Source organism: Vigna angularis, chromosome 6 (assembly GCF_016808095.1).
Source record: "Vigna angularis cultivar LongXiaoDou No.4 chromosome 6, ASM1680809v1, whole genome shotgun sequence".
In the NCBI taxonomy this organism is placed as follows: domain Eukaryota; kingdom Viridiplantae; phylum Streptophyta; class Magnoliopsida; order Fabales; family Fabaceae; genus Vigna; species Vigna angularis.
Window position 1 is genome coordinate 34,900,961 of NC_068975.1, and position 23,774 is coordinate 34,924,734.

Consider the following 23,774-nt stretch of genomic DNA (forward strand, 5'->3'; position numbering starts at 1 on the left):
CAGTACTTGCTAGACAATCAGCATCACAGGGTGCTTCGAGCCGCCCTGGCCACCACCACCTATCACCACCTTCCTTGGTTTTCTCCACTGTCTGTTATCGTCGAAACAGAGTTGGTTGTTTTGCAAACTGTTCCTTTGTTGTGGATACAGTTGCACTCGAAATTGGATTTTGAGTGGAGATGGCAGGCAGAGGGCGAGGAAGAGGAGGACGGGGATGGGGACGAGGAGGTGGATTTACTACATTTGCTTCTCAAGTGCCGTTTGATCTTTTTCCTGAGGTATGTTTTTGTTTCCTTTGTTTATATTAATTCATTCATACCCTACTTCCCTTTATTCTTCATTCTCTGTTGATGATCCTTTCCCAATCAGAAAAAAAAAAAAAGGTCTCAGATTAATAATTCACCATTTTTTTTCTTTTTTGTGGCTCTCCAAATCCAAGGCCCTCTACTATAAATGATTTGTAGCTTTCAGTTATTGTTTATTGAAACCTCAACATTATCTCCTTACTCCAAACTGATAAATAAAGAGGGTGGATGGTATGTTTCGATGTTTCTTTTTTGTCTGCATAATGAACTACCTATGCTTATTGCTTGTCACCATCTTTCTGATGTTGCAGGATGTTACTTTGCCTGAGTTTAAAATTGATGATATAGATGTTAATACCAAAAAGTTGCTTAGTTGGAGTAACAAGTTACAAAATTACTGGAAAGCCTCTCCTTATCTTTTGGAGGAGACAACCTCAAAGAGTATGCATTTAGTTGTCTTTACCTATGCATTGTGACATGGACTTAGCTAAATATTTTACTGTAGTGCATCATTATATCATTGTGTAAAAGAAACTGAACCATAGAAAGTCTTGCAACAAACTGATAGGCTTATAATACCAAATTATGCTCCCCATATCAGCAGCGGTATTGAGATGGTTTCTGGAATGAGCAGGTTTACACCAGTATACAGCCTGACATACTATTTCTCATACATGTTTTATGCTTTCATTGAACCATATTTATCCTAGATATCTGCTTCCTTCATTCACTGACGGGCATACTATCTTTTCTTGTGTTAACTTTCATTGGAAGATATTAATTTTCTTGTTTTACCAACAGAGAGGCAATCAATGCACGTAGATAGGTTTTCTGATAAGAAGACAAACGAATTTACCCGTGACTCTCTGTCACAAGTGTTAACGTTCAATGGTTTTCCTCATGAGTTGGTTCAAGGTATGAATAATGGGATGGACTGTCAAGGCAATGGTTATATTTAACATGAAAAACCATTCTGTTTTTCTTGTCATGGATTTGAGGTTCATGCTAGCAAATAATATCAACTTAAATTGGTGTTTTCAGGTAAATCCAAGCGAATGTCAAGAAGAAAAAAGTTTCGATGGAACCCAGAGTCAGGTTTAGTGATTTCCTATGACCTTTTTGCCTTTTATGCAGTATTATCAATTGGTTAAATCACTATAGCGTGTACATTCTGAATTTGAGATTAGCTCAAAATAAGCTTAATCTTTGTAAAAGGCTTTTACTCTCTTTAGAGAAATTTATGAAAATTCTCATGTTGTTCTTCTGATTGTTGTATGTACTATGGATGCAACATTCTACTTTAGATTGTAATATCGTTGTATAAATGCTTGATAGGTTATGCTGTAGAAACTATTATTTATTCGATAGAAACATGTTATGGAACTTGGGATAATATCCACATCTATAAAGTGGATCATTGTTTACTTATAACAATGATAGTAAGCACTAGGTTTCTATTTAGACTGATAAAGATGTTTGTGTGACAGAGATGAAGAAAATGGATTTCTTTGAACAACAAGAGAAAACAAACCAGGTAAAGCACCTATGTTTAAAACAACTTCCTGTGTATGTATGTGTGATAACAAGACACCTAACACTTTCATTCATTTCATCTCAGAACATACCAATTATCGGGATTTGGGTATTGAGGGGTATCTAAGTTCATGCTGAATAATATTTGGTTATTATAAGATGCTCGATAAAGTATTTAAGGTTTTTCCTGTAATAACTAGCTTTTGAGGATAGGTTCCCCGTGTGCTTGGATGCTTATCACTTTCAGTACACATTATGGTTTTTTGTGGCCTTTGGAATGTAATAGGAATCTACAGTTTTTTATTTCTGCCTTGATATACATTGTAAACTCAAAATTTTAATTCCTGATAGCATTTTCAAGGAATTGAGCTATTACTAATTGAATATATCCTCAGTTCTTATTCTAGATCCTTAGATTTCTAATTGAAAGAACCTCAAATTATTAAGAGGCAGTTTCTGATCCACACATACGGTAAAATAAGTTACTGCGACCTCAGTTTGATACCTTTAAAATCCATCATTGCAAACAGTGCCGCAACCTTTGCCATTCAACACCAACACCATAATTGTTCTCACCACGTTGCTGATCCCATTAATATTGCTTCCTTCACTGTTTCCATCAATTTTTTTATCTTTACATCCACCATCCCTTTTACTGCCACCATCACATCTACTCCCACTGCTGCAACTCTCCATTTGCTAAGTTAAAGGAATGTTGACCACTAGATGATTAATTTTGGGAGTAAGATTGCATTTGGTCCACATGAATATTGTATTTATTCTTTTATTCCAGTGTTGGACTACCTTTTCTTTTCCAGTGAAATATGTTGATGATGGTTTCACTTGCAGGGAAAAGAGGAAACCGATGAAACCGAAAAGAAAGAGGGAGAAGATGAAGATGGAGATGGAAATGCAGAAGAGGAGGATGAAGAAGATATGAGTGATGATGATTATAATCAGGTTCCACTGTAGCCTTTATTTTGATGTGTTAATTTTTCCATTTGTCTCTGATAAGAACCAGCAATTTCTGCTGGGCCGTATCAGTCTCTATGTTGTAATAATACATTTAAGTCACAAAAACTTACCCAGAAATATTTTCAAATTGAAGACAAAGGTAAATAGGGAAAAAACTAAACCTGCGCAGCTCTCGACCATGAAAAAATTGCATTTACATGGTTTCATGTGTCTAAGTTAAAACCTTATTGTTGAATTTAGTCAAGGTTACCTTAATTTTTTAACTAGATATACTGAAAACAGTAATATGATGATGGAAGCAAGTTTTTAGCTGTGTCAGCTATCATCTTTGATATTCCCCCTCCTTGGTAGGAGAGTCTAACTAGCTCTCGTTTGCAAAAATAACAAGTGTACGTGGTCTTGCAGATCCAACTGATGACTCATTAGCTGTCCACAATGGTCCTCTGCTCCTTCTGACCCCATACATAAATACAAAATTAAATAGGAGAAGACCCCATACATAAATATAACATTGAAAAGGAGAAAATATTAGGATTAGAAAATATCTTGTGCTTGCTCAATACTATGTGAAGTTTCTTTGAAATAAGTGGATTCCATATCAAAATTGCCCTGTTCAAATGTTACACATAATATGCACTTCACGCAATTGGAAAGTAAACAATAGAAAATAGTTTGACCTTTGAAGGAAAAGGACAATTAGATGGTGAGAATTGCGATGTTTGGTTTGGGCTATCTTGTTCTTCCTTTCCAATTTTTGAGGTTTCTTTTAAATTATAGAAGTGAACTCTATGAATGTGGAGTTTGTTTTCACCTATTGCACTTTCTTCCATCCACAACAGGTGGTGGTATAGACTTTTTTCAGCATTCAATGAACTGTTACTAAAATTAGATTTTGGCAATTGCTTAATTTGACATGGTGGCGGCATAGGGAATGATCTATCACTTCATATAAATTTTTAGCGGTTGGGGGGCTCTGGTGGTAGTAGTTTGAAGAGTATTTATTTCACTGTTTTCCCTCTTCTTTCTTAATATGCCTGTATGTTTTTGTCTTATCTTATTTAGCATACGGTTGCTAGGCTGTGTTTTTCGTTTCCATGTTAAAACGAACAATTAAAAAATTGAAGTATCTAACTCAAATAAAATCTTGCAGAATATAGATTTTGACGACGACGATGATGATTTCAATGATGTAGATGACGGGGATGGTATTGTCACGTTACTTTCTCATTGCATTTATCATTTACATTCATTTTAATAATGTTAATAAATTCAATTATAACATGTTTTATTGTAATCACTTTACATAAATATTTTCTGTTATTGCAGATGAACCTATCTATTAAATATCAGTATGGAGAAAGTTCTGCCCCACCCGTGACAGGCTATAGCTTCTGTAATCTTAACAGGTTGGGAGTTCAAATTGTACGTTAGCCATATCTGGCTTATATTTTTCTGCTAATTTGTCTACCTCCTTGTAAATGTTTAGTTTAAACAAGTATACAACTTGAGCAGAGAGAAATTTTGTTTACAGAAAACTTGAAAAACAGCATCTATTTATTTAGTAATGTGTTAGTTTTTAATCTACCCGAGTAACTTTAATCCTGTTATGGTAGGTTTTCTGAGACCAAAACGAGTGTCACATTTGTCATGTTGTGACTGATTTGATCTCGTTTAACATCAGCTCGGTAAGTAACTCTTTTGTATCCATCGATTTTGCTAATTTCCAATTTGCCTAAACACCTGTTCTATAGTAACACACCCTATACAGATGAGACATTACATTTATCCACAATACCAACTTAGTATAAGATATTCATAGCCGCGAGTTGCACCACTGTATTTGATATATATCACTTGAGTCATTTAGGTAATCTTTTTATAGTTGATATAATAGTTCTAACGAAATATTTGTCTCATTTTTTTGGGTTTAGAGCATAAAGTCATGGAGGTATTAAAACTTTAATCAAATCCACCGACATAAATCATGAAATTTAGCTTATAGGATCTGTTTGAAGAAAGGTAGGAAAGAAAACTAAGAATTCTTTTTCCTATAAGCTAAAGCTTTAGAATTTAATTTTAGTTTGTGCATAAGATAATTTTAATTGATGACAGTTAATTTCTTTAGACGTGTTCCTGACATTCTCATTATAATATTGAAATGAGAGATAAAGGTAAATTACGAAGATCGAGTCACCAATTTGCCTTAAGATCGTGTAACTCTGGAGGAAAAGAATGATCTTCAAGCAATGTTCTTTGTCAACATATTTTAAGAATATACAAGACCGCCAAATTTTAAGTGTGATAATATATGCTCTATGTCCTCTTTCTCCATGTTGATCATAAATGGTTTCTCTTGGAATCATTCATTTTTTAAAATCAACAAAAGGAAAAAAACTCATTAAAAAAAAAGACAAATAGACCAAACATAAAATATACATGTACACTACAGGTGTATACTTAGATTCAATAAATACAATAACATCTAAAACTTAATCATTTTAGGATGCATGGATTCCATAAATATAATAACATCTAAAACTTAATCATTTTAGGATGCATTTGTAAACTATAAAATATAGTTTTTAAATATAAGTAACGAGTGAATTTTTTATGCGAGTCAGGTGGATAAATATTATCTGTATCTGATTTAATCCGATATCATTCTCACCTCTGACAGTTAAAGAAGAAAAATATATTTAAATTATCCTTAATTTTTAACAATGTATGTAGATATGTATAAGAGGGTCTAAAAGTAAATATTCATTTCTCTTAAATCTTAATTTAGAAACTTATTTTGGTATTTTCAATGTTTCACATTGTTTAGCACAAAAAATAAGTTATATAACGTTATCTTTTAACCAATTTTTAAAGATAAAACGATAAGGAAACTCTAAACTCAAAAAATACAATAGGTCAGATACAATCATTCACCCTAATTTGAAGTTGAAAAAAAAAACATATATTTAGAAAAGGCAATTTTGTAAAAAATTTTGTTTTTCTAATCAAAGAAAATATAAACATTAGTAAAATATATCTTCAGTTGTTTCTTTTAATTTTACAAACTTTATTAAAACTAAAATATTATTTATTTTTTCTTTAAATAAGTTTGTTCGATGAATTTATTATATTAATATAATATAAAAATTGCATAAACATGGACACCCTTTTTCTAGCTAGGTGAGGACACATAAAAGTAATATTTGACTTTATAATTGCGGATTTATTTTAAAAATTACATAAAATATTTAATCGATAGGAGCATATATTTAGAAGAGGTGAAAGGACGTGGTCCTAATATTTATTTAATTTTGTGTTTATTTGTATTGCATATTCGGAGAAAATAAGTTTGGGTTCGACCGTGTGAGCACTGAGCGACATGGGCACGAGTTGCATATCATAAGCTTCTTGCCACCTCTTATCGGAAAGGCAAACTCCTTTTAAAAGTAGTTAGTTGAAACTTGCAACACATCACGATTCCCGCTATTCTTTTCTCTTTCTTTCTTTTTTCTTTCTTTTCTTTTTCTCACTGTCATTTTCCATTTCACTCATACAACATTCACTCATGTCACCAATTCACTAATTCCAAGTTCTTTCCCAAAATGCAAACACTTTCATTTCCTCTCTTCACTCCTTCACTCTCATTTCCGATCAATCCACACTCTCCATTCCCTTCTCTCACACACTTATCCTCGCTTACCGAGCCCTACGCCACCGCTCGTCGGAGCATCCCGTTGCAAGCTTCCGCCAGCGACTCCGCTTTCGCCTCCTCCTCCACCATTGCCGTCGACAACTCCGACGCTGATGACTCCACCGCCTTTGTGATCCGCGCCCGCAGCCGAATCGGCCTCCTCCAGGTCATCACCAGGGTTTTCAAGGTCCTGGGCCTCACCGTCGACCGCGCTACCGTCGAATTCGAGGGCGACTTCTTCGTGAAGAAGTTTTTCGTCACCGATTCTCATGGCAACAAAATTGAGGACTCCGACAGCCTGGAGAGGATTAAGCGAGCGTTGGCCGAGGCGATCGGCGGGGACGGCGACGGAATGGTCTCGGTGACGAGACCGGCAGTGGCGAACTCGGGGGTTGTGGTAAGGAGGTCTGGGCTGGTGGATGGCGTTGGCGAGCGTCGCGCGAAAGCGGAGAGAATGTTTACCTTAATGGATGGGTTTCTGAAGAACGACCCTCTCAGTCTCCAAAAGGATATTCTGAATCATGTGGAGTACACTGTGGCCAGGTCACGGTTTAATTTTGACGATTTCGAAGCGTATCAGGTACGCTGCCTTTCAATTACATTGCTTTTGGTTTATGGCTGTGCTTCTTTATGATTTGCTCTGGTATGGTACATTTTCGTGTGTGTGTGGATCAAGCGTGGTTATCCGAAAAGAAAGAGGGAAAAGGAGAATTTGTATTTGTGCATTTTATTTGAAAGGCAGATAGAGGCATAACCAAGATTAATTGATTTTCTAAAAAATCCATAAACTTGTAAACTTATTGCATAAGTAATAAGGAACAAATCTTATAATAAGGAATAAATCTTATATGATCACTACTTTCTGCTTTTTAGATATTAGATAGATAAATTAAATTCATTTTTGTGTTAGCTCATCATGTGTTTATATTATTATATTTGACTAATTTTGTTTATAGATGATTTTGAAGATGTAAATACATAATGATCTAATAATATATTGATCCGTGTCCCTGTCCTACGTTTTAAAGACTATAGATCTAATATATAGATCCGTGTCCCTGACCTACATTTTAGAGACTATATGTGTTGAAGTGCCCGTGTCATGTCTAGAGTCTGTGTTACTATTCTAGACGAAGCAGGTACGACCACAGTTGGTTTTTTTTTTTCTTTTTCTTCGAGTATCTAAAACAGCTGTGCAGGAACAATGATAAGATCTACAAAGTGATAGTTAGAGAAAGAGAAAAAGAATATTAAACAGAAGTGTAAAATGAGTAATATAATTCGAGAGTAAAAGGGTATTTCATTGTCAATGGAGGCTATATGTCAGAAAGATTTAAGTTACTCCTCAAGTTTCGAACCATCATTTTAAAAAAAGTTTTTTAATAAACTGTTAGCCCTAAGTCCACTGTGGCAACGATTTGTTATATGTACATTAGACTATTTTATCAAATTTGCTAAGCACTGCACAATATTTATTGAATAAATAAATGAAAAGTTTTACTTAGAAATTATGACAGAGATACATTGATGACTTAACTATAACATTTATTGATAAAATGTTTTCTCTAGTGTTGTAAACGAAATTTCCTCTCTTTAATTCCTCAATCATTAATTAGGGCAAGAAAATGGTTTTCAGAATCCTTTCTTTTCGAGTTCAATTTAGAAATCCATCTTGTTTAAACTTCATTAAAATCATTGGGGGTGTTTGGGGTTCCGTTTGGCTTGGTTTGGTTTTAGTTAAAAACTAGTTTTAAACCCGTAAGCATGGATTAGTATTTGTTTTGTTTGTGTTTATTAAAATAGATTAAGAAGTTAAAAAAGGAAATAATAAATCTTTTTTATTAATATATATATATATATATATATATATATATATATATATATATATTGTGACATAAATACTAGATAACCATTCAATATATCTCTTATAAGCCTATCAAATCTAATAATGCACAAAATTCAAAACATAAAAATTAAAATTCGGTCTTCTATTTTGTTTCCTTTCAATTATATTGTATGTTGTTTTAGAAATTTTCTCTTCCTAGATTAATAATGTAACTTTTACACTACCAGGGTAACCCTTCTTCCACCTCATTCATATATTAAACATATTGTTGCTACTCCAGTGCATATTTATAGGCAATAGGTAATTAGATTTTTGTCTCCAGTAGACATCTCTCATATATAAGTGAAGTAATCGGTAATATGATAATTTTAGATAATTGATTTCAGTTCAGTTTGGATTGGTTCCGAAATTTCAAACTGCAAATTGATTCAAACTGCTTGGTTCTGGGAAAAAAAATCCTAATCGATAAAGAAAATTGTTTTTGATCGGTTATTTGTTTTTTGGATCAGTTTTTCAGTTATTTTCTTTTGTATCCGTTTGGATCTGAACAACCCAAATGAAGAAGTTTACTGCAAATTCAAGGTTTTCTACGTGGAAAAGAACTAACACTACCCAGTCGATTGTTAGCAAGTAGAAATTGAAAGTATTTATTTGGAAAGAAAACATTTATTATATAAAAAAACACCAATATTATTATGTGCATGTTTTTTTCATGTAATTGTAATGAGTATTTAATATGATATATTTAGTACTCCTAAACCAGCACTCTTTTTGAGTGTTCATTGGACCCTTTCTTTGACTAAATGATGTTGAGAGGATGAGTGTGTGACTAAGTAATTTTGATGATAGATGTGTCACAATGATCTGTTTATAGGAGTTTTTGGTATTGACCTTGAAGGAATACATCGAATATTGTTATTTAATATGATATATTTAGTACTCCTGAACCAACACTCTTTTGAGTTTTCGTTGGACCCTTTCTTTGACTGAAGGATGTTGAGAGGATGAGTGGGTGACTAAGTAATTTTGATTATAGATGTGTCATTATGATATGTTTATAGGAGTTTTTTGTATTGACCTTGAAGGAATACATGACATATTGTTATTCATGTTTTCATTTTATCCAGCAAATCTTGTTGTAGAGGAACTCAGTCTTCATTTATGGAACATTAAAGCTTATTCCACTGTTATCTGTTTGAAGATCTTGAGATTCAATTCTTGTAGGTTATAAAGGGCATCAAATAATATATTAAAGTGTTTTGACCTACTGCTTTCCATATTCTTAATGGCTATTATACAAAAGTTGATTTTTGTGTGATGATATTTGTAGGCTTTGTCACACAGTGTCAGAGATCGGTTGATTGAACGCTGGCATGATACTCACAGTTACTTCAAAAGAACAAAACCTAAGCGCCTCTACTTCCTTTCTCTTGAGTTTCTCATGGGTAGTTAAAGTGATGCCCTAAATTTTGTTTGGCACATCAGCCATTATTTATTATTTATGTGCAAGTTCCATGTATAAGTTTAATCAGTTATCTATGATAAAAAAGTATAATAAACTTTCTCTTGGATAGTATCTCTCCTGTTTAGGGGCTGTATTTTCTGACTTATTTTCCTCTCTAAGTTTCCTCAAATTAGTGAATGTTAGTCATAATTTTTTATGCAATTGCACTGAGAATTACCTATAGTGATTCAGAAATCTTTCTTCCTTTTCAAGTCTTTCTTTACTTGTTAGTTATTAATTAATTATGAAATTCTACGTAACCAAATGAACTCACAATAGAATATATATTTACCTGTAATGGTTTGAGTTGCAATGAGCAAGACACTTGAATTGAGTGGGTGGACCAAATTTCATATCTGGAAGGGGCTCCTAATTAAGGGGTTAGTTTGACAGCAATTCCATTGGGGATACCCAAAAGATAAATAATATAAGAAATGTTTATTATTTTGAAAGAGAAGCAAAAGCACGAATTAATTCCTGTTTAAGGTTATGATGTGTGATCACTGTGAATAAGATTTTTATTATATATTGTGTTCTGATATAAGTATATATACGATTTAGTACTCTGGTGGTTTAATACGAAGGAAACTACAGCAGTCCAAAATTTCTTCTTGGATTTGTTATAGCAAAGTCAAACAATTAAATAAATTGATACCTCATTCTTTTCATCCATTTGATGAATGATTAATCAATGGTTGTGCTTGAGAAAGTGTATAATTACTGCTGTTCTTGTATCCAATTCTTAAGAACACGTGGCCTTTTTGATATCAGGTCGTTCCTTGTCAAATAGTGTAATCAATCTTGGCATCCAGGATCAATATGCAGAGGCCCTAAGCCAACTTGGATTTGAGTTTGAAGTTTTGGCCGAGCAGGTGTTATTAATGTTTTTAATTTAATCATTTTGTATTTCCCAGTCTACCGTTGTAGATTTGTTATCTCAGTGAAAATTCAATATGGTTATCCTTATCTCTTGTATGTAACATCCCTGACCAGGAAGGAGATGCAGCCTTAGGGAATGGTGGCCTTGCTCGTCTTTCAGCATGCCAAATGGATTCTTTGGCAACTTTGGATTATCCTGCATGGGGGTATGGTGTGATCTTCATATTTGTTGTAAACTTTTTCTAGCAGGTTTGAAATAGTAATGTTTTCACCATGTTAATCTCAGTGAGAGAGAGAGAGAGAAGAAGTAGAGACATGTTTAACAAGACTGATTTAATTGCAACTTAACAGATTACAAAGTTCTGTACATGTATGTATTTATACTACAAGATGTAGAGTACAACTGTCTAATATGGTCAGCTATTGACTATAGTTGACCATTGACCATAGTATAGTTAACCCCTAACTATAAGATACAAATCAACTATTAACTGTGTACACTAACAACCCCCCCACCCCACTAAACTGAAGGTGAAGAGTTATCAACAGAGAAACTTTTGACATTGAGTTTGGCACATAGTAAAGCTAACTGAGTGGAGGAAAGGGGTTTAGATCAAGAGCAAGAATAGGACAAATCTTTAGTTGTTTGGTCATGACTTTATCTCTCAAAAAAAAACTTCAATCTCCATATGCTTGGTACGTTTGTGGAAAACTGGATTGTGAGCAATGGAGACTGCTGATTATCGCACAACAGAACAGGAGTAGAAATCTGAACATGCAACTCTGTAAGAAGGGCAGAGATCCAGGATAATTCAGCAGAAGTTTGAGCCAAACTTCTGTACTCAGCCTCCGGACTGGAGCGTGCAACAACCTTTGCTTTCTAGACCCCCAAGAGATGAGATTTGGACCAAGGAAAATAGCTGCCTTGGATGTAGACCTTCTATCATCAACATCAGCAGCCCAATCTGCATCACAGTAGGCTTTTAAAGAAAAAGAGCAGTGTGGAGAAGCAATTTGAAAATGAAGTCCATGAAAGATAGTACCCTTAAGATACTGCAAAATTCACTTCACTATATTCAAGAGGGGAGGCCATGAATTGGCAGACTTTGTTTACAGAAAAGCTGATTTCAGGACGAGTTAGAGTGACATATTGGAGAGCACCCCTAACTGATGTATATAATGTTGGATCAGAAAACAAATCAGCTCCATGTTTAGAAACCTTGCAATTACTAACCATTGGTGAATAAATAGGATGAGCCTCAATCATATGCGTTTCGGATAGCAAATCTCTGATGTATTTGTTTTGAGTCATGATAAGAGAAGAATCAGGTAAATTTGACTTCAAGACCCAGAAAATAATCTAACTCTCCCAGTTCTTTTAAGGAAAAAGCAGCATGAAGTTTCTGTGTAATGGACTGAATAAGAGCTGTAGAGGTTCCAGTGATGATTATATCATCCACATAAACTAGAAAATACACCACTTGTGACTGATTTCGGTAAATGAATAAAGAGGAGTCACAGGTACTGCTGGCAAATCCAAGCTGATGAAGTGTGTGCTGTAATCTGTGAAACCACTGATGAGGGCCCTGCTTAAGACAATAATGTTGACTGAGAGAACTTTCGTTCAACATTAACTAGGATTTCTTTTGTCAATGTTGGTAATGGAAATTTTTCAATAAACATTGTTGGAAAGGTCAGGAAAGAAACCCCAACCGGCAGTGTTGTAAAAATAATCTTAATTGATGCTAATCTAAATAATTATGGTTGTTATAAACCATACAATCATGGACAACATCAATTGAAAATAAGCTTTATCAATATCAGTTGAAAAAATCTTGATGAAGTTGGGCTGAAAAATAAAATCATCCAGGATCAACTAAAAAATATCTTTAATATTGATATTTTTTAATTATTAGCAATTTATCTGACATTTAAATAATTTTTGCATTTAGTGGTAATTGAAACACTCTATCCAAACAAGAAAATTAAAATTCAATAAATTTGAATTACTTTATTCAAACAAAACATCTAGAAAATGAAATAATTTAAAATGAGATTAATTTAAATTTTATGTTTTGGATGCCTTAAAAATTGTGAAATTTTGTATCCAACACAAGGGAAAAGTTTTCCAAGTGTCAGCAGTTTGTACATCATGTGTAGTTATTGTCAAATAAGAATGAATTTGTGTCTCAACAGCTTAGTGCTTAAAATTTAGTTCACATTCTGAGTGTCTTGTCCTAAAACTATGAATTTGGAACTTATTGTACTTATTGTCATCAATACTTTTTACCACTTTCTGTACTGATTGTACCTATAAAATCTTGAGTACCATACAAGTTTACATCCAAGTGATCAGTTATTTTTGGAGAGTTATTAGTATACTTCTTTCAAGTTCCAACCTACTTGCTGATTCTGGAACTGTGCAGAAAAGAGAAGTGTATATATTTTGCTTTTTGTTGTATGGAAAACAAATATGCCTATTATACAAAGACAGGCTGCTGTCAGCTGAGTTTGTGGGCTTGATCTTAACTATGTAGATATGGGCTGCGATACGAATATGGGTTGTTTCGTCAGGTCATAGTGGATGGCTTTCAACATGAGCAGCCTGATTATTGGCTGAACTTTGGAAATCCTTGGGAGATAGAGCGGATTCATGTGACATATGAAGTGAAGGTTTGTGCAGCTTCCATCTTTCATGTCTTTTTTAATCATTTTATGGTTTCTGTTCATATTATTGCCTTTTTTTTTCACTTTATCACCTCAAAATTACAAATTGACTGCATCTCTTTGTTATACTGGATGAATTAGTTCTATGGGACAGTTGAAGAGGTTGATATGAATGGAGAAAAGCAACGAGTTTGGGTCCCTGGAGAGACAGTAAGAATAATATTTTTAATTTGGTTTGTAATGACACTTCTTTCTAATATTTTAGATTTATTTCTACTGCTACCTGTGTTACATTTCTTTTAGACTCTTTGATAGTGCATAATGTTGATGACAAACTTGTTCTTTCTGAACTACAGGTTGAAGCTGTGGCTTATGACAACCCAATACCTGGTTACGGGACAAGAAATACCCTCAACCTTCGACTATGGGCTGCAAAACCTAGTAATAAATTTGATTTGGTAATTATTTTCTTATGAATAAGCATCTGTTCTAAATTTGAGAATAAATTATAGGCATGATGGTATCATAATATAGCTTTAAGCAAATAAGAAATAAACTAGGAGTGGTTGTGCGGCTTACGTGGCTTTTACATAAATTATTCAATTTAGGTCATTAATTAAATATGATCATACCTTTACTGAGACTGACTAAGCATGGAATACGATGAAAAGTGGTCTGCTGCAGTTCATTATTCTCTGTTTAGTTTGGCATATATTTTACTTTATTTGGGCTTAGAGTGAACTATTGAACCCTCTTTTCCTAATCCCTATGTAGGAGGCTTATAACACTGGAGACTACATTAATTCTGTTGTTAACAGACAAAGGGCAGAAACTATAAGTAATGTTTTGTACCCTGATGACCGTAATCATCAGGTATGGCTTTATTATTATTTTTAAGTTCTGATGTAGTTGTTACTTTTAACTGTTCAAAACTTCTACCCTGTCTCTGTTATTGATAATAAAAGCTAGCTGTGGCATATGTTCGGTTGTGGGTTTATGATTGTAAGAAACTGATATACCAACATTGATTTCATTGAAGATTACTTATTTTAGTTTCATCGTTTCCTTGTTGCATTAGATAATTTACGTATAAGGCTTTACTTTGTTAATGGATTTTAAAATGATCTTTTATATTGAAAATTATCTCTCTTTTTTATTGAATTAACATATTTGTTTATAGAATTTATTATCTGCAAAATTTTATGGTGAAAGCTCACTGAAGGAACTTGGTGCCAATTGTTGAATGTGCAAAGTTTTTTTTTCTATCTTCTGCTTTTGTTCTCAGTTTTCATTCGTCAATTTGTGCATTACTTATGTTTCTCAAGCCTTCAGTGTAAGATTCCCCGCATTCTATTTTAGCTTGTTTTAGTAGTCTCCCACACAATATTGACTGTCTCGTTGGGCATACCAGTTGGTCTAGAAACATTGCATTAGGAAGTTTATAATTTTTCATCAATATGATAAATTATGGCTTTGTAATCATTTTGCCCCATTCAAAAAGTTGAGGAGTATTGATCCCTCTTATCACATTACCACTTAGGAGTGGCGAATCCAAGACCCAAATTAGCAACGAAAAATAGTATAATTACACATTCCTGCTTTAGCTTATGGGTTTGTCACTTGGTTGTAGGGTCAACATTTCAAATTTGTGATGATAAAACATAACAATTTAATACATTTAATTGTAACTTTACAAAATTGAGAGGGTGCAACTGCCCATCCTGGAATTCTGTCGGTCCACCACTGACACTTTTAGTGTATTTTTCAGGGGAAGGAGCTGAGATTGAAGCAACAATATTTCTTTGTCTCGGCATCTCTGCAAGATATCATCCGTAGGTTCAAAGAAGCACATAATAACTTTGATGAGTTGCCTGATAAGGTTCATTGTCAAATATTTTGTACTTGCACATTTGGCTGTTAATTGGTATGGTGATTACTACTAATCACTATTGCAATACTATCAATAACAAGTACTTTACATATTTTTAAATGTTCCTCTTTCCTATGGTGAGAAGGTTCCCAAAATCAATTGACCAATCAAAGTTCCAGGTTATCGCATGGTCATTTCTTGATGGCACTTCCTTTTTTTTGTTTAATTATTCATTTGGTCCCTGCAATTTTTTTTTTTTGGTCCATACACTTAAAAAAGTTCCCTTTTAGTCTCTACGCATAATTTTTAATCTCTTTTTGTCTTTGCTGTGGGAACTAAAATGGATTAAAATAGGGTTAGGACTAAAAGAGATTAAAAATGGTATGTTCAGGGCTGAAAGAGAATTTTTTAAGTACAAGTAAGTTTTTTTGTATCTATAGCAACAAAATGAGTAATTTAACCCTTTTGGTTGTTTTAGTGCTTTTATTTCATTAGGATTGAGGGAGTTTTCAGGTTAACCCGGGTTAGAAATGGGTTCTTTAGAGTTTTTAGGAGGGAGACATGAAAATCGGAAAAAGAAAAGGAAGAAGAATGCTTTGGCAGCATCCAGCGTTCACTGAATTTTAAAGATTTAAGGAGAGGGGGGTCGTCCTTCAAAGGGTTTCCCTTTCATAAATGGTTTCTCTCCTTTCTAAAACCAAGATAATGCTCAGTTCCCACGTGAAAACAAACAGAATTCCCACTCTTCTCCCGTCATGCTTCTGTCTCTACAACTTTATTTGCTAACTATTATAATTCCTTAATAACCATGCCACCATGCCAGATTTCTGTTTGTTGCTTTAGTATATGTGAAAGTGGACTGAGTTTGTTAGAATAATTACTGTTACATATCATCATTAAGGCTAGTCTGTTAGACCAGTAATGAGTAGTACCTAGTTCTGTACCTAGAGGTCTAGTGCAGACTTTTGGTGTTCCATGTACTCTTGCTTTTCAATATATAGAAGAGAATGAGAGGGATCTGATAAGCCCTCAAGAATATATTTTTATCAGTTTTTAATCTCAAGTTGGTATCAGAGCAGGTTCATCCTGGTTTCTGTCCTAGGTTGTCTACCAGCCGTAAGCATCTGTCCGGTGCCGGAGTCTGATTCTCTGTCCGCCACTGTCCGCCGCCGTCCGCCGTCACTGTTATGTCTGGCGACCACTGGATCTGGTTCGTCTCTTCACGCGACGACCACCCCCACCGGTGCCGGAGTCTGATTCTCCTCCACGCTCCGCCACGCGCCGCTTCTTTGTGCGCTGCGAACAGGCGCGTACTGTTCACGCGCCGCCCTCTGGCCGTCGGAAGGTCACCACGACACCTCCATAGCTGTCGCCTGAGCCTCCTCTCTCTGTTCTGACCCTTAAAACCCTACTTCAGTGAAGTCCAGAAGCTCCCCTTGAAGAAAACCCTAAGAAACCCTCTTGGTTTTTTGGTTCCTCACTGCTGCGTTTTTTCTTTCTCCTATTTTTTATCAAGAATGGCGTCTGGAAGTGTTCTTTCTTTCTCTGGAAGTCCCTCCATTACTTCGGAAAAGCTAAACGGAAAGAATTATCTGTCTTGGTCTGTTGCCGTGGAAATGTGGTTCCTCGGTCAAGGACATTATGACCACCTTGAGCAGGATGGAAGCCAAGTACCTTCTGAAAAGGCTGAACAATGGAAACAAGCAGATTTATGCTAATGATATTCAACGTTTCTATGCTAATGATATTCAACGTTTCTGTGAAACCCCGACTTTTGATATCTCTTAGAGCCTTTAGAACATGTCACTCTTTTTGGAAGAAAGCTCAAAGCATTTATGCTAATGATATTCAACGTTTCTATGATACAGCAAACAAGCTTGCATGTCTCAAAATGACAGACCATGATATGGTCTCCTTTATGACTGAAGCCCAAGCAGCTGTGGAAGAGTTGAGAATGTTCTTGGAAGTGGAATCTTTGGAAGACATCAAGAAGAAGCTTGACAAGTATTATATGGTGATGATCCTCCGTGCTTTACATCCAGATTTGAATCATATCAGAGATCAACTTCTGACAAGTCATGAGGTCCCTTCCTTGGAAGCCTTGACCACACATCTTCTTCGTGTTCCAGTGCCTCAATCTCAGGAAGCTCATGAAACAATGGAACCATCTGTCATGGTTGCCACGCGAGGAAGAGGAGGACGTGGCACTAGAGGAGGAGGACGTGGAGGTCGGGGACGTCCACAGTGCACTTACTGTAAGAGGATGGGTCACACCCAAGAAAGTTGCTACTCCTTGCATGGTTTTCCATAAAAAACCGCCAATATCTCTAAGGCTGAAACTCCCACTTCCGCCTCCAAGTTCACTGAGGAAGAGTATCAAGAGTATCTGCGATTAAAGTCTAACAGCTTGACCCAATTATCTCAATCCCCAAGTACATCCACAGCTTGCATTTCTCAATCCATGGAAGGTCAAAATTCATGGGTAATTGACTCGGGTGCTTCTGATCACATCTCTGGTAATACCTCATTGTTCTCAACCCTTTCCCTCCAAGAAAAACTCCATTTCATTACCCTTGCAAATGGCTCTAAAACTTGTTCAAAGGGAGTCGGTCAAGTCTCCCTGTCTCCCTCTCTCACTCTGAAATCTGTTCTTTTTGTCCCGAACTGTCCATTCAATTTACTTTCCTTAAGTCAGTTAACCAAAATGTTACATTGTTCAATAACTTTTGATTCAAAATCTTTTGTTATACAGGAGCGTGGCGCGGGGAGACAGATTGGAGAAGGATATGAAGCTGGAGGTTTATACCATTTTGGATCTCGTCCACGGGTATCCTGTGTTGCAGCTCTTCCCCCTAAAGTGTTACATGACCGATTTGGCCATCCTCACTTGTCAAAGTTAAAAAAGATGTGTCCTGAACTTAGTGGTCTTCAGACTTTAGAATGTGAGTCTTGTCAACTAGGAAAACATGTTAGATCTATCTTTCCTAAAAGGTCTCAATCAATATGTAATTCTAATTTTTCTATTATTCGTTCTGATGTTTGGGGACCTAGTCGCATCTGTTCTTTTGGTTTTAGGTATTTTGTTACATTTATTGATGAGTATTCTAGATGTACTTGGGTTTATCTAATGAAAGATCGCTCTGAATTGTTACCCATCTTCACATCCTTCTTGAATGAAATCAAGAACCAATTTGGTCAAGTAATTAAAATCTTAAGAAGTGATAATGCTAAAGAGTATTTCTCCTCCACTTTTTCTGCAATCCTTAGCTCCCATGGTATTTTGCATCAGTCCACTTGTCCTCATACACCCCAACAAAATGGTATAGCCGAAAGAAAAAATAGACACTTGGTTGAAACTGCTCGTACCCTTTTGCTTGGTGCCCATATTCCTGTTCATCACTGGGGATGCCATCTTAACTACCTGTTTTCTTATTAATAGGATGCCCTCCTCCTCTCTCAATAATAAAGTCCCTTTCTCCATTCTCTTTCCCAATGATCCTCTCTTTCACACCCCTCCTCGAGTTTTTGGTTGTGTCTGTTTTGTGCATGACATGTCTCCGGGGCTAGACAAGCTCTCCGCTCGTGCAATCAAATGTATCTTTTTAGGCTATTCTCAGCTTCAAAAAGGGTACCGGTGTTACTCTCCTGAAACCAAGAAGTACATGTCTGCCAATGTTACATTCTTTGAACAAACACCTTTCTTCTCTCCATCTGTTCAAGATGTTCATATCCTCCAACATGTCCTTTCTCTTCCAGTGGTTGAGTCCAATATCTCCAATGTCTCAGTCAATCCAAGTCATGCTCAAGGTCCTCCTGAACCTTCTTCTCCACATATTGATATCTTCCGCCACAGTACCTCGATGGATAGTCCTCTTCCAGAAAAGGATGGATCTCCTCCTTCAGATTCTTCTCCCTCACCGCCTCATGCCACGCCTCCTGGTGAAAATGATTCTGGTTGGCCCATTGCTCTCAGAAAAGGTACTCGTTCCACTCGAAACCTTCATCCCATTTATAGTTTTCTTAGCTATCACAGACTGTCGCCCTACTTTTATTCCCTTTTATCCTCAGTGTCTTCTATGGTTAGAGCTGTCAAAACGGGTAACCCGGCCCGATCCGACCCGACCCACCACGGGTTGGCCACTTAGTGAGCCAACCCAACTCGGCTCATTTATTAGTGAGTCGAAAAAATTCGAACCCGACCCGACCCACCACGGGTTGGTGGGTTAAACGGGTTGGCTCATTGGCTCACTTAATTAACTTTTTTTTTACCCTCTTCTCAAATTCTTATAACATGTTACTTTCATCGATCAAATTGAAACAATAATAATTGGTCCAATTGATATAAAAGAAAATGAAACAAAAGAAATATATTGTTATATATATTCTAAGCTAAGCACAAAATTTTGCCAATTTAGTTTAATGAGACATAGTTTGACCAAGAAACTACATATAGCCGTTAACAAAAATATATAGCACAAGATAAAACTGTCATGATAGGTCTAAAAACAAGATAAAACAAATGATATATTCCTGATTTATCCAATCTATAATATTATTCATCCATTAAATTGGAGTCCTGAATGGATAAATCCACAATATTATGCTCTCTTGAAGCATCTTCTTCTTTATCTTCATCTATAATATTATCCAATCTATAATCTTAGGGTTTTATTTGCATAGGGGAACTTTTGCAAAGACAGTAGTGTGAAAGGCTTTATTGCTAAGTAAAGGTTGTGCATTTTGAATAATTAATTTGATTTTAATAAAAAAAATAGGATTTGAATAATTAGTTTAATTAATTTAATTTAATTAAAAAAAATAGGTGGGTTGGTGAGCCAACCCGACCCACCACGGGTTCAACCCGTGTGAGCCGGGTCAAAATTGGCTCGCATAAAAAATTTTGCATTTTTTTCCAACCCAACTCGGCTCAAACCCGTGGTGAACCAGGTTGGGTCACGGGTTTCAACCCATTTTGACGGCATTATCTGTGGTTATACCCAAAAATGTGAAAGAAGCACTTGATCATCCTGGATGGCGACAAGCCATGATTGCAAAAATGCAGGCTCTTGACCACAGTAATACTTGGGAGCTTGTGTCACTTCCCCTGGGCAAAAAGGCTGTTGGTTGTCGATGGGTATATGCAGTTAAAGTCGGCCCTAATGGTGACATTGATAGGCTAAAAGCCCGGCTAGTTGCAAAAGGGTACACTCAGGTTTATGGCCTTGATTATTGTGACACCTTTTCTCCCGTGGCCAAGATGACTACCATTCGTCTTTTCTTCGCAATGGCAGCCATTCGTCATTGGTCACTTCATCAATTGGATATCAAAAATGCCTTTCTCCATGGTGATCTTGTGGAAGAAGTTTATATGGAGCAACCTCCTGGATTTGTTGCTCAGGGGGAGTCTGCTATGGTTTGCAAATTGTGCCAATCTCTATATGGGCTCAAGCAATCACCACGTGCTTGGTTTTGAAAATTCAACTCCATTGTTCAAAAATTTGGGCTAAAACGCAGTGAAGCAGATCACTAAGTCTTTTATTATCATTTGTCTCTCGGGAAATGTGTTTACTTAATAGTATATGTTGGTGATATAGTCATTACAGGAAATGATACTGCTGGAATATCTCAATTGAAGGAGTACTTGTGTAGACATTTCCAAACCAAGGATCTTGGAAGCCTCAAATACTTCTTAGGCATTGAAGTAGCTCAGTCAAAAGATGGAGTTGTAATCTCCCAAAGGAAGTATGCTCTGGATATTTTGCAAGAAACATGCATGATTGATTGTAGACCGGTTGACAGTCCTATGGACCCAAATCAAAAATTAACAGCAGAAGAAGGTGAGTTATTCTCTGACCCGGAGAGATATAGGAGGCTAGTTGGAAAACTAATCTATCTCACTATTACAAGGCCGGGTCTATATTTTGTAGTTGAAGTGGTTAGTCAGTTCATGCAAGCTCCATGTGTTGGCCATTGGAATGCTATCATTCACATTCTAAGGTATGTGAAAAAGGCTCCCGGGCAAGGGCTGTTATATGAAGAAAAAGGAAGCCTTCAGGTATCAGGATATTTTGATGCCGATTGGGCAGATTCTCCTATTGATAGACGATCTACTACTAGATATTGTGTTTTCCTTGGAGGAAACATTATCTCATGGAAAAGTAAGAAACAGAATGTAGTGGCTCGATCAACAGTTGAAGCTGAATATAGGGCAATGGCGTCACTAGCATGTGAACTTATATGGGTGAAGCAGTTCCTTCAAGAGCTTAGCTTCTGTGACATCCAGAGTATGAAGATGTATTGTGATAACCAAGTTGCTCTTCACATTGCATCAAATCCAGTGTTTCACGAGAGAACTAAACATATAGAAATTGATTGTCTTTTTGTTCGGGAAAAGTTATTGTCAAAAGAAATATGTAACGAGTTTGTTGGATCAAATGACCAACTTGCAGATGTGTTGACCAAGTCATTAAGGGGACCTCAGATTGAGTTTATTTGTTCCAAGCTTGGTACATACAATCTGTATGCTCCAGCTTGAGGGGGAGTGTTAGAATAATTACTGTTACATATCATCATTAAGGCTAGTTTGTTAGACTAGTAATGAGTAGTACCTAGTTCTGTAACTAGAGGTCTAGTGCAGACTCTTGGTGTTTCATGTACTCTTACTTTTCAATATATATAGAAGAGAATGAGAGGGATCTGATAAGCCCTCAAGAATATATTTTTATCAGTTTTTAATCTCAAGTGAGTTAAACTTATTTTATGCATTAGATTATCACTAGTGACATAATTATGTTCCCACTACTGTCTTGCAACTTATGTTCTTCCTTTATTTTATTAGGTTGCTCTCCATCTAAATGACACCCATCCATCCCTTTCAATTGCTGAAATTATGCGAATATTGGTAGATGAAGAACATCTGGGCTGGAATAAAGCATGGGACATTGCATGCAAAGTTTTCTCTTTTACAACTCACACAGTTGTAGCCGAAGGACTAGAGAAAATCCCTGTTGATCTGCTTGGCAGCCTTCTCCCTCGTCATTTAGAAGTATATTCATCAGACATGCTTTGAGTTTCTGCATTTTATTTTTTATTTTACCTTACATATGTATTTTACCAGCAAATTAAATGACACCAAACAGGTATGTTTGATTCTTTTTTCATCTTTTATGTTTAGCTAAAGCATGGGAACATTTGACTGCATGGTCCACTCATTTTCTAGGGAGTTTTTCATGTTACACCATAAATTTCAGTAATTTGGAATGCAAATGTTGAGGAATCTAAATTGTTTTTGTTCTTGTTCTCATAAAAATACTTCATTTTTCTTAATTATTATTGTAGTATGATTTTATTTACAACTATTGTAAATGCTCTTTTCAGATTTTATATGAAATAAATTTTAATTTTATGGAGGAGTTGAAGAAAAAGATCGGTTTAGATTACAACCGTCTGTCCCGGATGTCAATTGTTGAAGAAGGTGCTGTGAAGGTATTCTAGAACAATTTGTCAATGCTTAATCTGGTAAATTTGGTAGGCTACAATTTCTTTCTGCGTGTGCTTATCTCTTGTAGTGCAATATATTTGAAGTTATTCATTTTAATTATCAGATAACGTCTAGTATTATGTATATGAATTCTTAAAACAAAAGCTTAATGAATGACTGAAATCCAGTGGTTTGGTTACAAATACGACATTATACAAGGATTAACCTACCCACAAATCTGCTTTAACTTGGACTAGGCTGCCATATTTAGTGCTGGATTTGGAAAAAACTTGTTATTTATGGGAGTACCATGAAATAAGGTTTGGAGCAAACTAGATGGCTGCTTCTGATGTCAACTTGCATTCATCAGGTACAGTGCCTTTTAGCATCACAATATGCCATTATTGACAAGTACTGATCTAGAGAAGCAGGAACAAACCGTAAAACTGTTTAAGTACTATGAAATAGTAGAGAAGATTAGGAGAAATCTCCCTTATGTGTTTAGCATACACATAGGGTAGCTTATTTATAATGTAAGATAAGGGTTAAACCCTAAATACAGAATGGACTGAGCCCAATTAACATAAACACACAACTTAACGTCTAACAAGTACCTTAGGATCTATTTAACTTCAATCCAATGTGACTTCAGGGGATTTGCCTTAAATTTGTAAGCCTTGTTGACTGCAAAACCTTTCTCGGTCTACTGATGTTCGCTTATTGTTAGTCCACCACCCACTTGACCAGTACTTAAGTGGATCCGGCAGCAAACTTTGACAATTTAAACATGGTGCCAATGGAGAGGAAATAGACTTGGCTTCAAGCATATTGTTTTTGCTGAAAAGGTCCTTGCAATACTTGTTTTGAGTGAGCAAGAGAGTGCCACCAGGTTGGCTTTAGACTTCGATGTCCAGAAACTAGTCAAGATCACCCAACTCAACTATTGTGAGACTAAAAAAGAAGGAAATATGGTAACCAATTCGAAGTGTTAACAAGGAAACAAGAAAACTAATTCTAGAAGATAATC

General features: G+C 35.7%; 2 protein-coding genes across 6 annotated transcripts in view; both read left to right on the forward strand.

Moving 5' to 3' along the window:
• On the forward strand, nt 1-4,520 carry LOC108341240 (uncharacterized). 2 transcript variants are annotated; one of them, XR_001833295.2, is made up of 9 exons: nt 1-278; nt 617-746; nt 1,107-1,220; nt 1,347-1,400; nt 1,793-1,839; nt 2,688-2,798; nt 3,964-4,018; nt 4,140-4,219; nt 4,427-4,520. XR_001833295.2 is itself a non-coding variant. In XM_017578932.2 (8 exons), exons 1-8 carry the CDS (start codon nt 180-182, stop codon nt 4,154-4,156), a joined length of 627 nt encoding a protein of 208 aa, XP_017434421.1. In that variant the 5' UTR covers nt 1-179; the 3' UTR covers nt 4,157-4,397. The 2 variants fall into 2 exon arrangements, 1 of the variants encoding a protein (XP_017434421.1); XM_017578932.2 differs by lacking the exon at nt 4,427-4,520 and having other exon boundaries at nt 4,140-4,397.
• LOC108342874 (uncharacterized) overlaps nt 4,480-23,774 on the forward strand; it is a 25,145-nt gene continuing 5,850 nt past the window's right edge. The window contains exons 1-12 of one of the 4 annotated variants that reach the window (XM_017580758.2): nt 6,942-7,081; nt 9,475-9,567; nt 9,678-9,792; nt 10,623-10,723; nt 10,845-10,936; nt 13,268-13,403; nt 13,539-13,607; nt 13,754-13,855; nt 14,172-14,270; nt 15,166-15,276; nt 22,106-22,312; nt 22,645-22,752. In XM_017580758.2, coding sequence (XP_017436247.1) covers nt 9,789-9,792; nt 10,623-10,723; nt 10,845-10,936; nt 13,268-13,403; nt 13,539-13,607; nt 13,754-13,855; nt 14,172-14,270; nt 15,166-15,276; nt 22,106-22,312; nt 22,645-22,752 — 1,029 coding nt within the window. In that variant the 5' untranslated portion in view covers nt 6,942-7,081; nt 9,475-9,567; nt 9,678-9,788. Of the gene's footprint in view, nt 4,499-5,894; nt 7,082-9,474; nt 9,568-9,677; nt 9,793-10,622; nt 10,724-10,844; nt 10,937-13,267; nt 13,404-13,538; nt 13,608-13,753; nt 13,856-14,171; nt 14,271-15,165; nt 15,277-22,105; nt 22,313-22,644; nt 22,753-23,774 lie in introns of those variants that run through there. The other 3 variants (XM_052879727.1, XR_008250191.1, XM_017580756.2) reach the window with 3 other exon arrangements.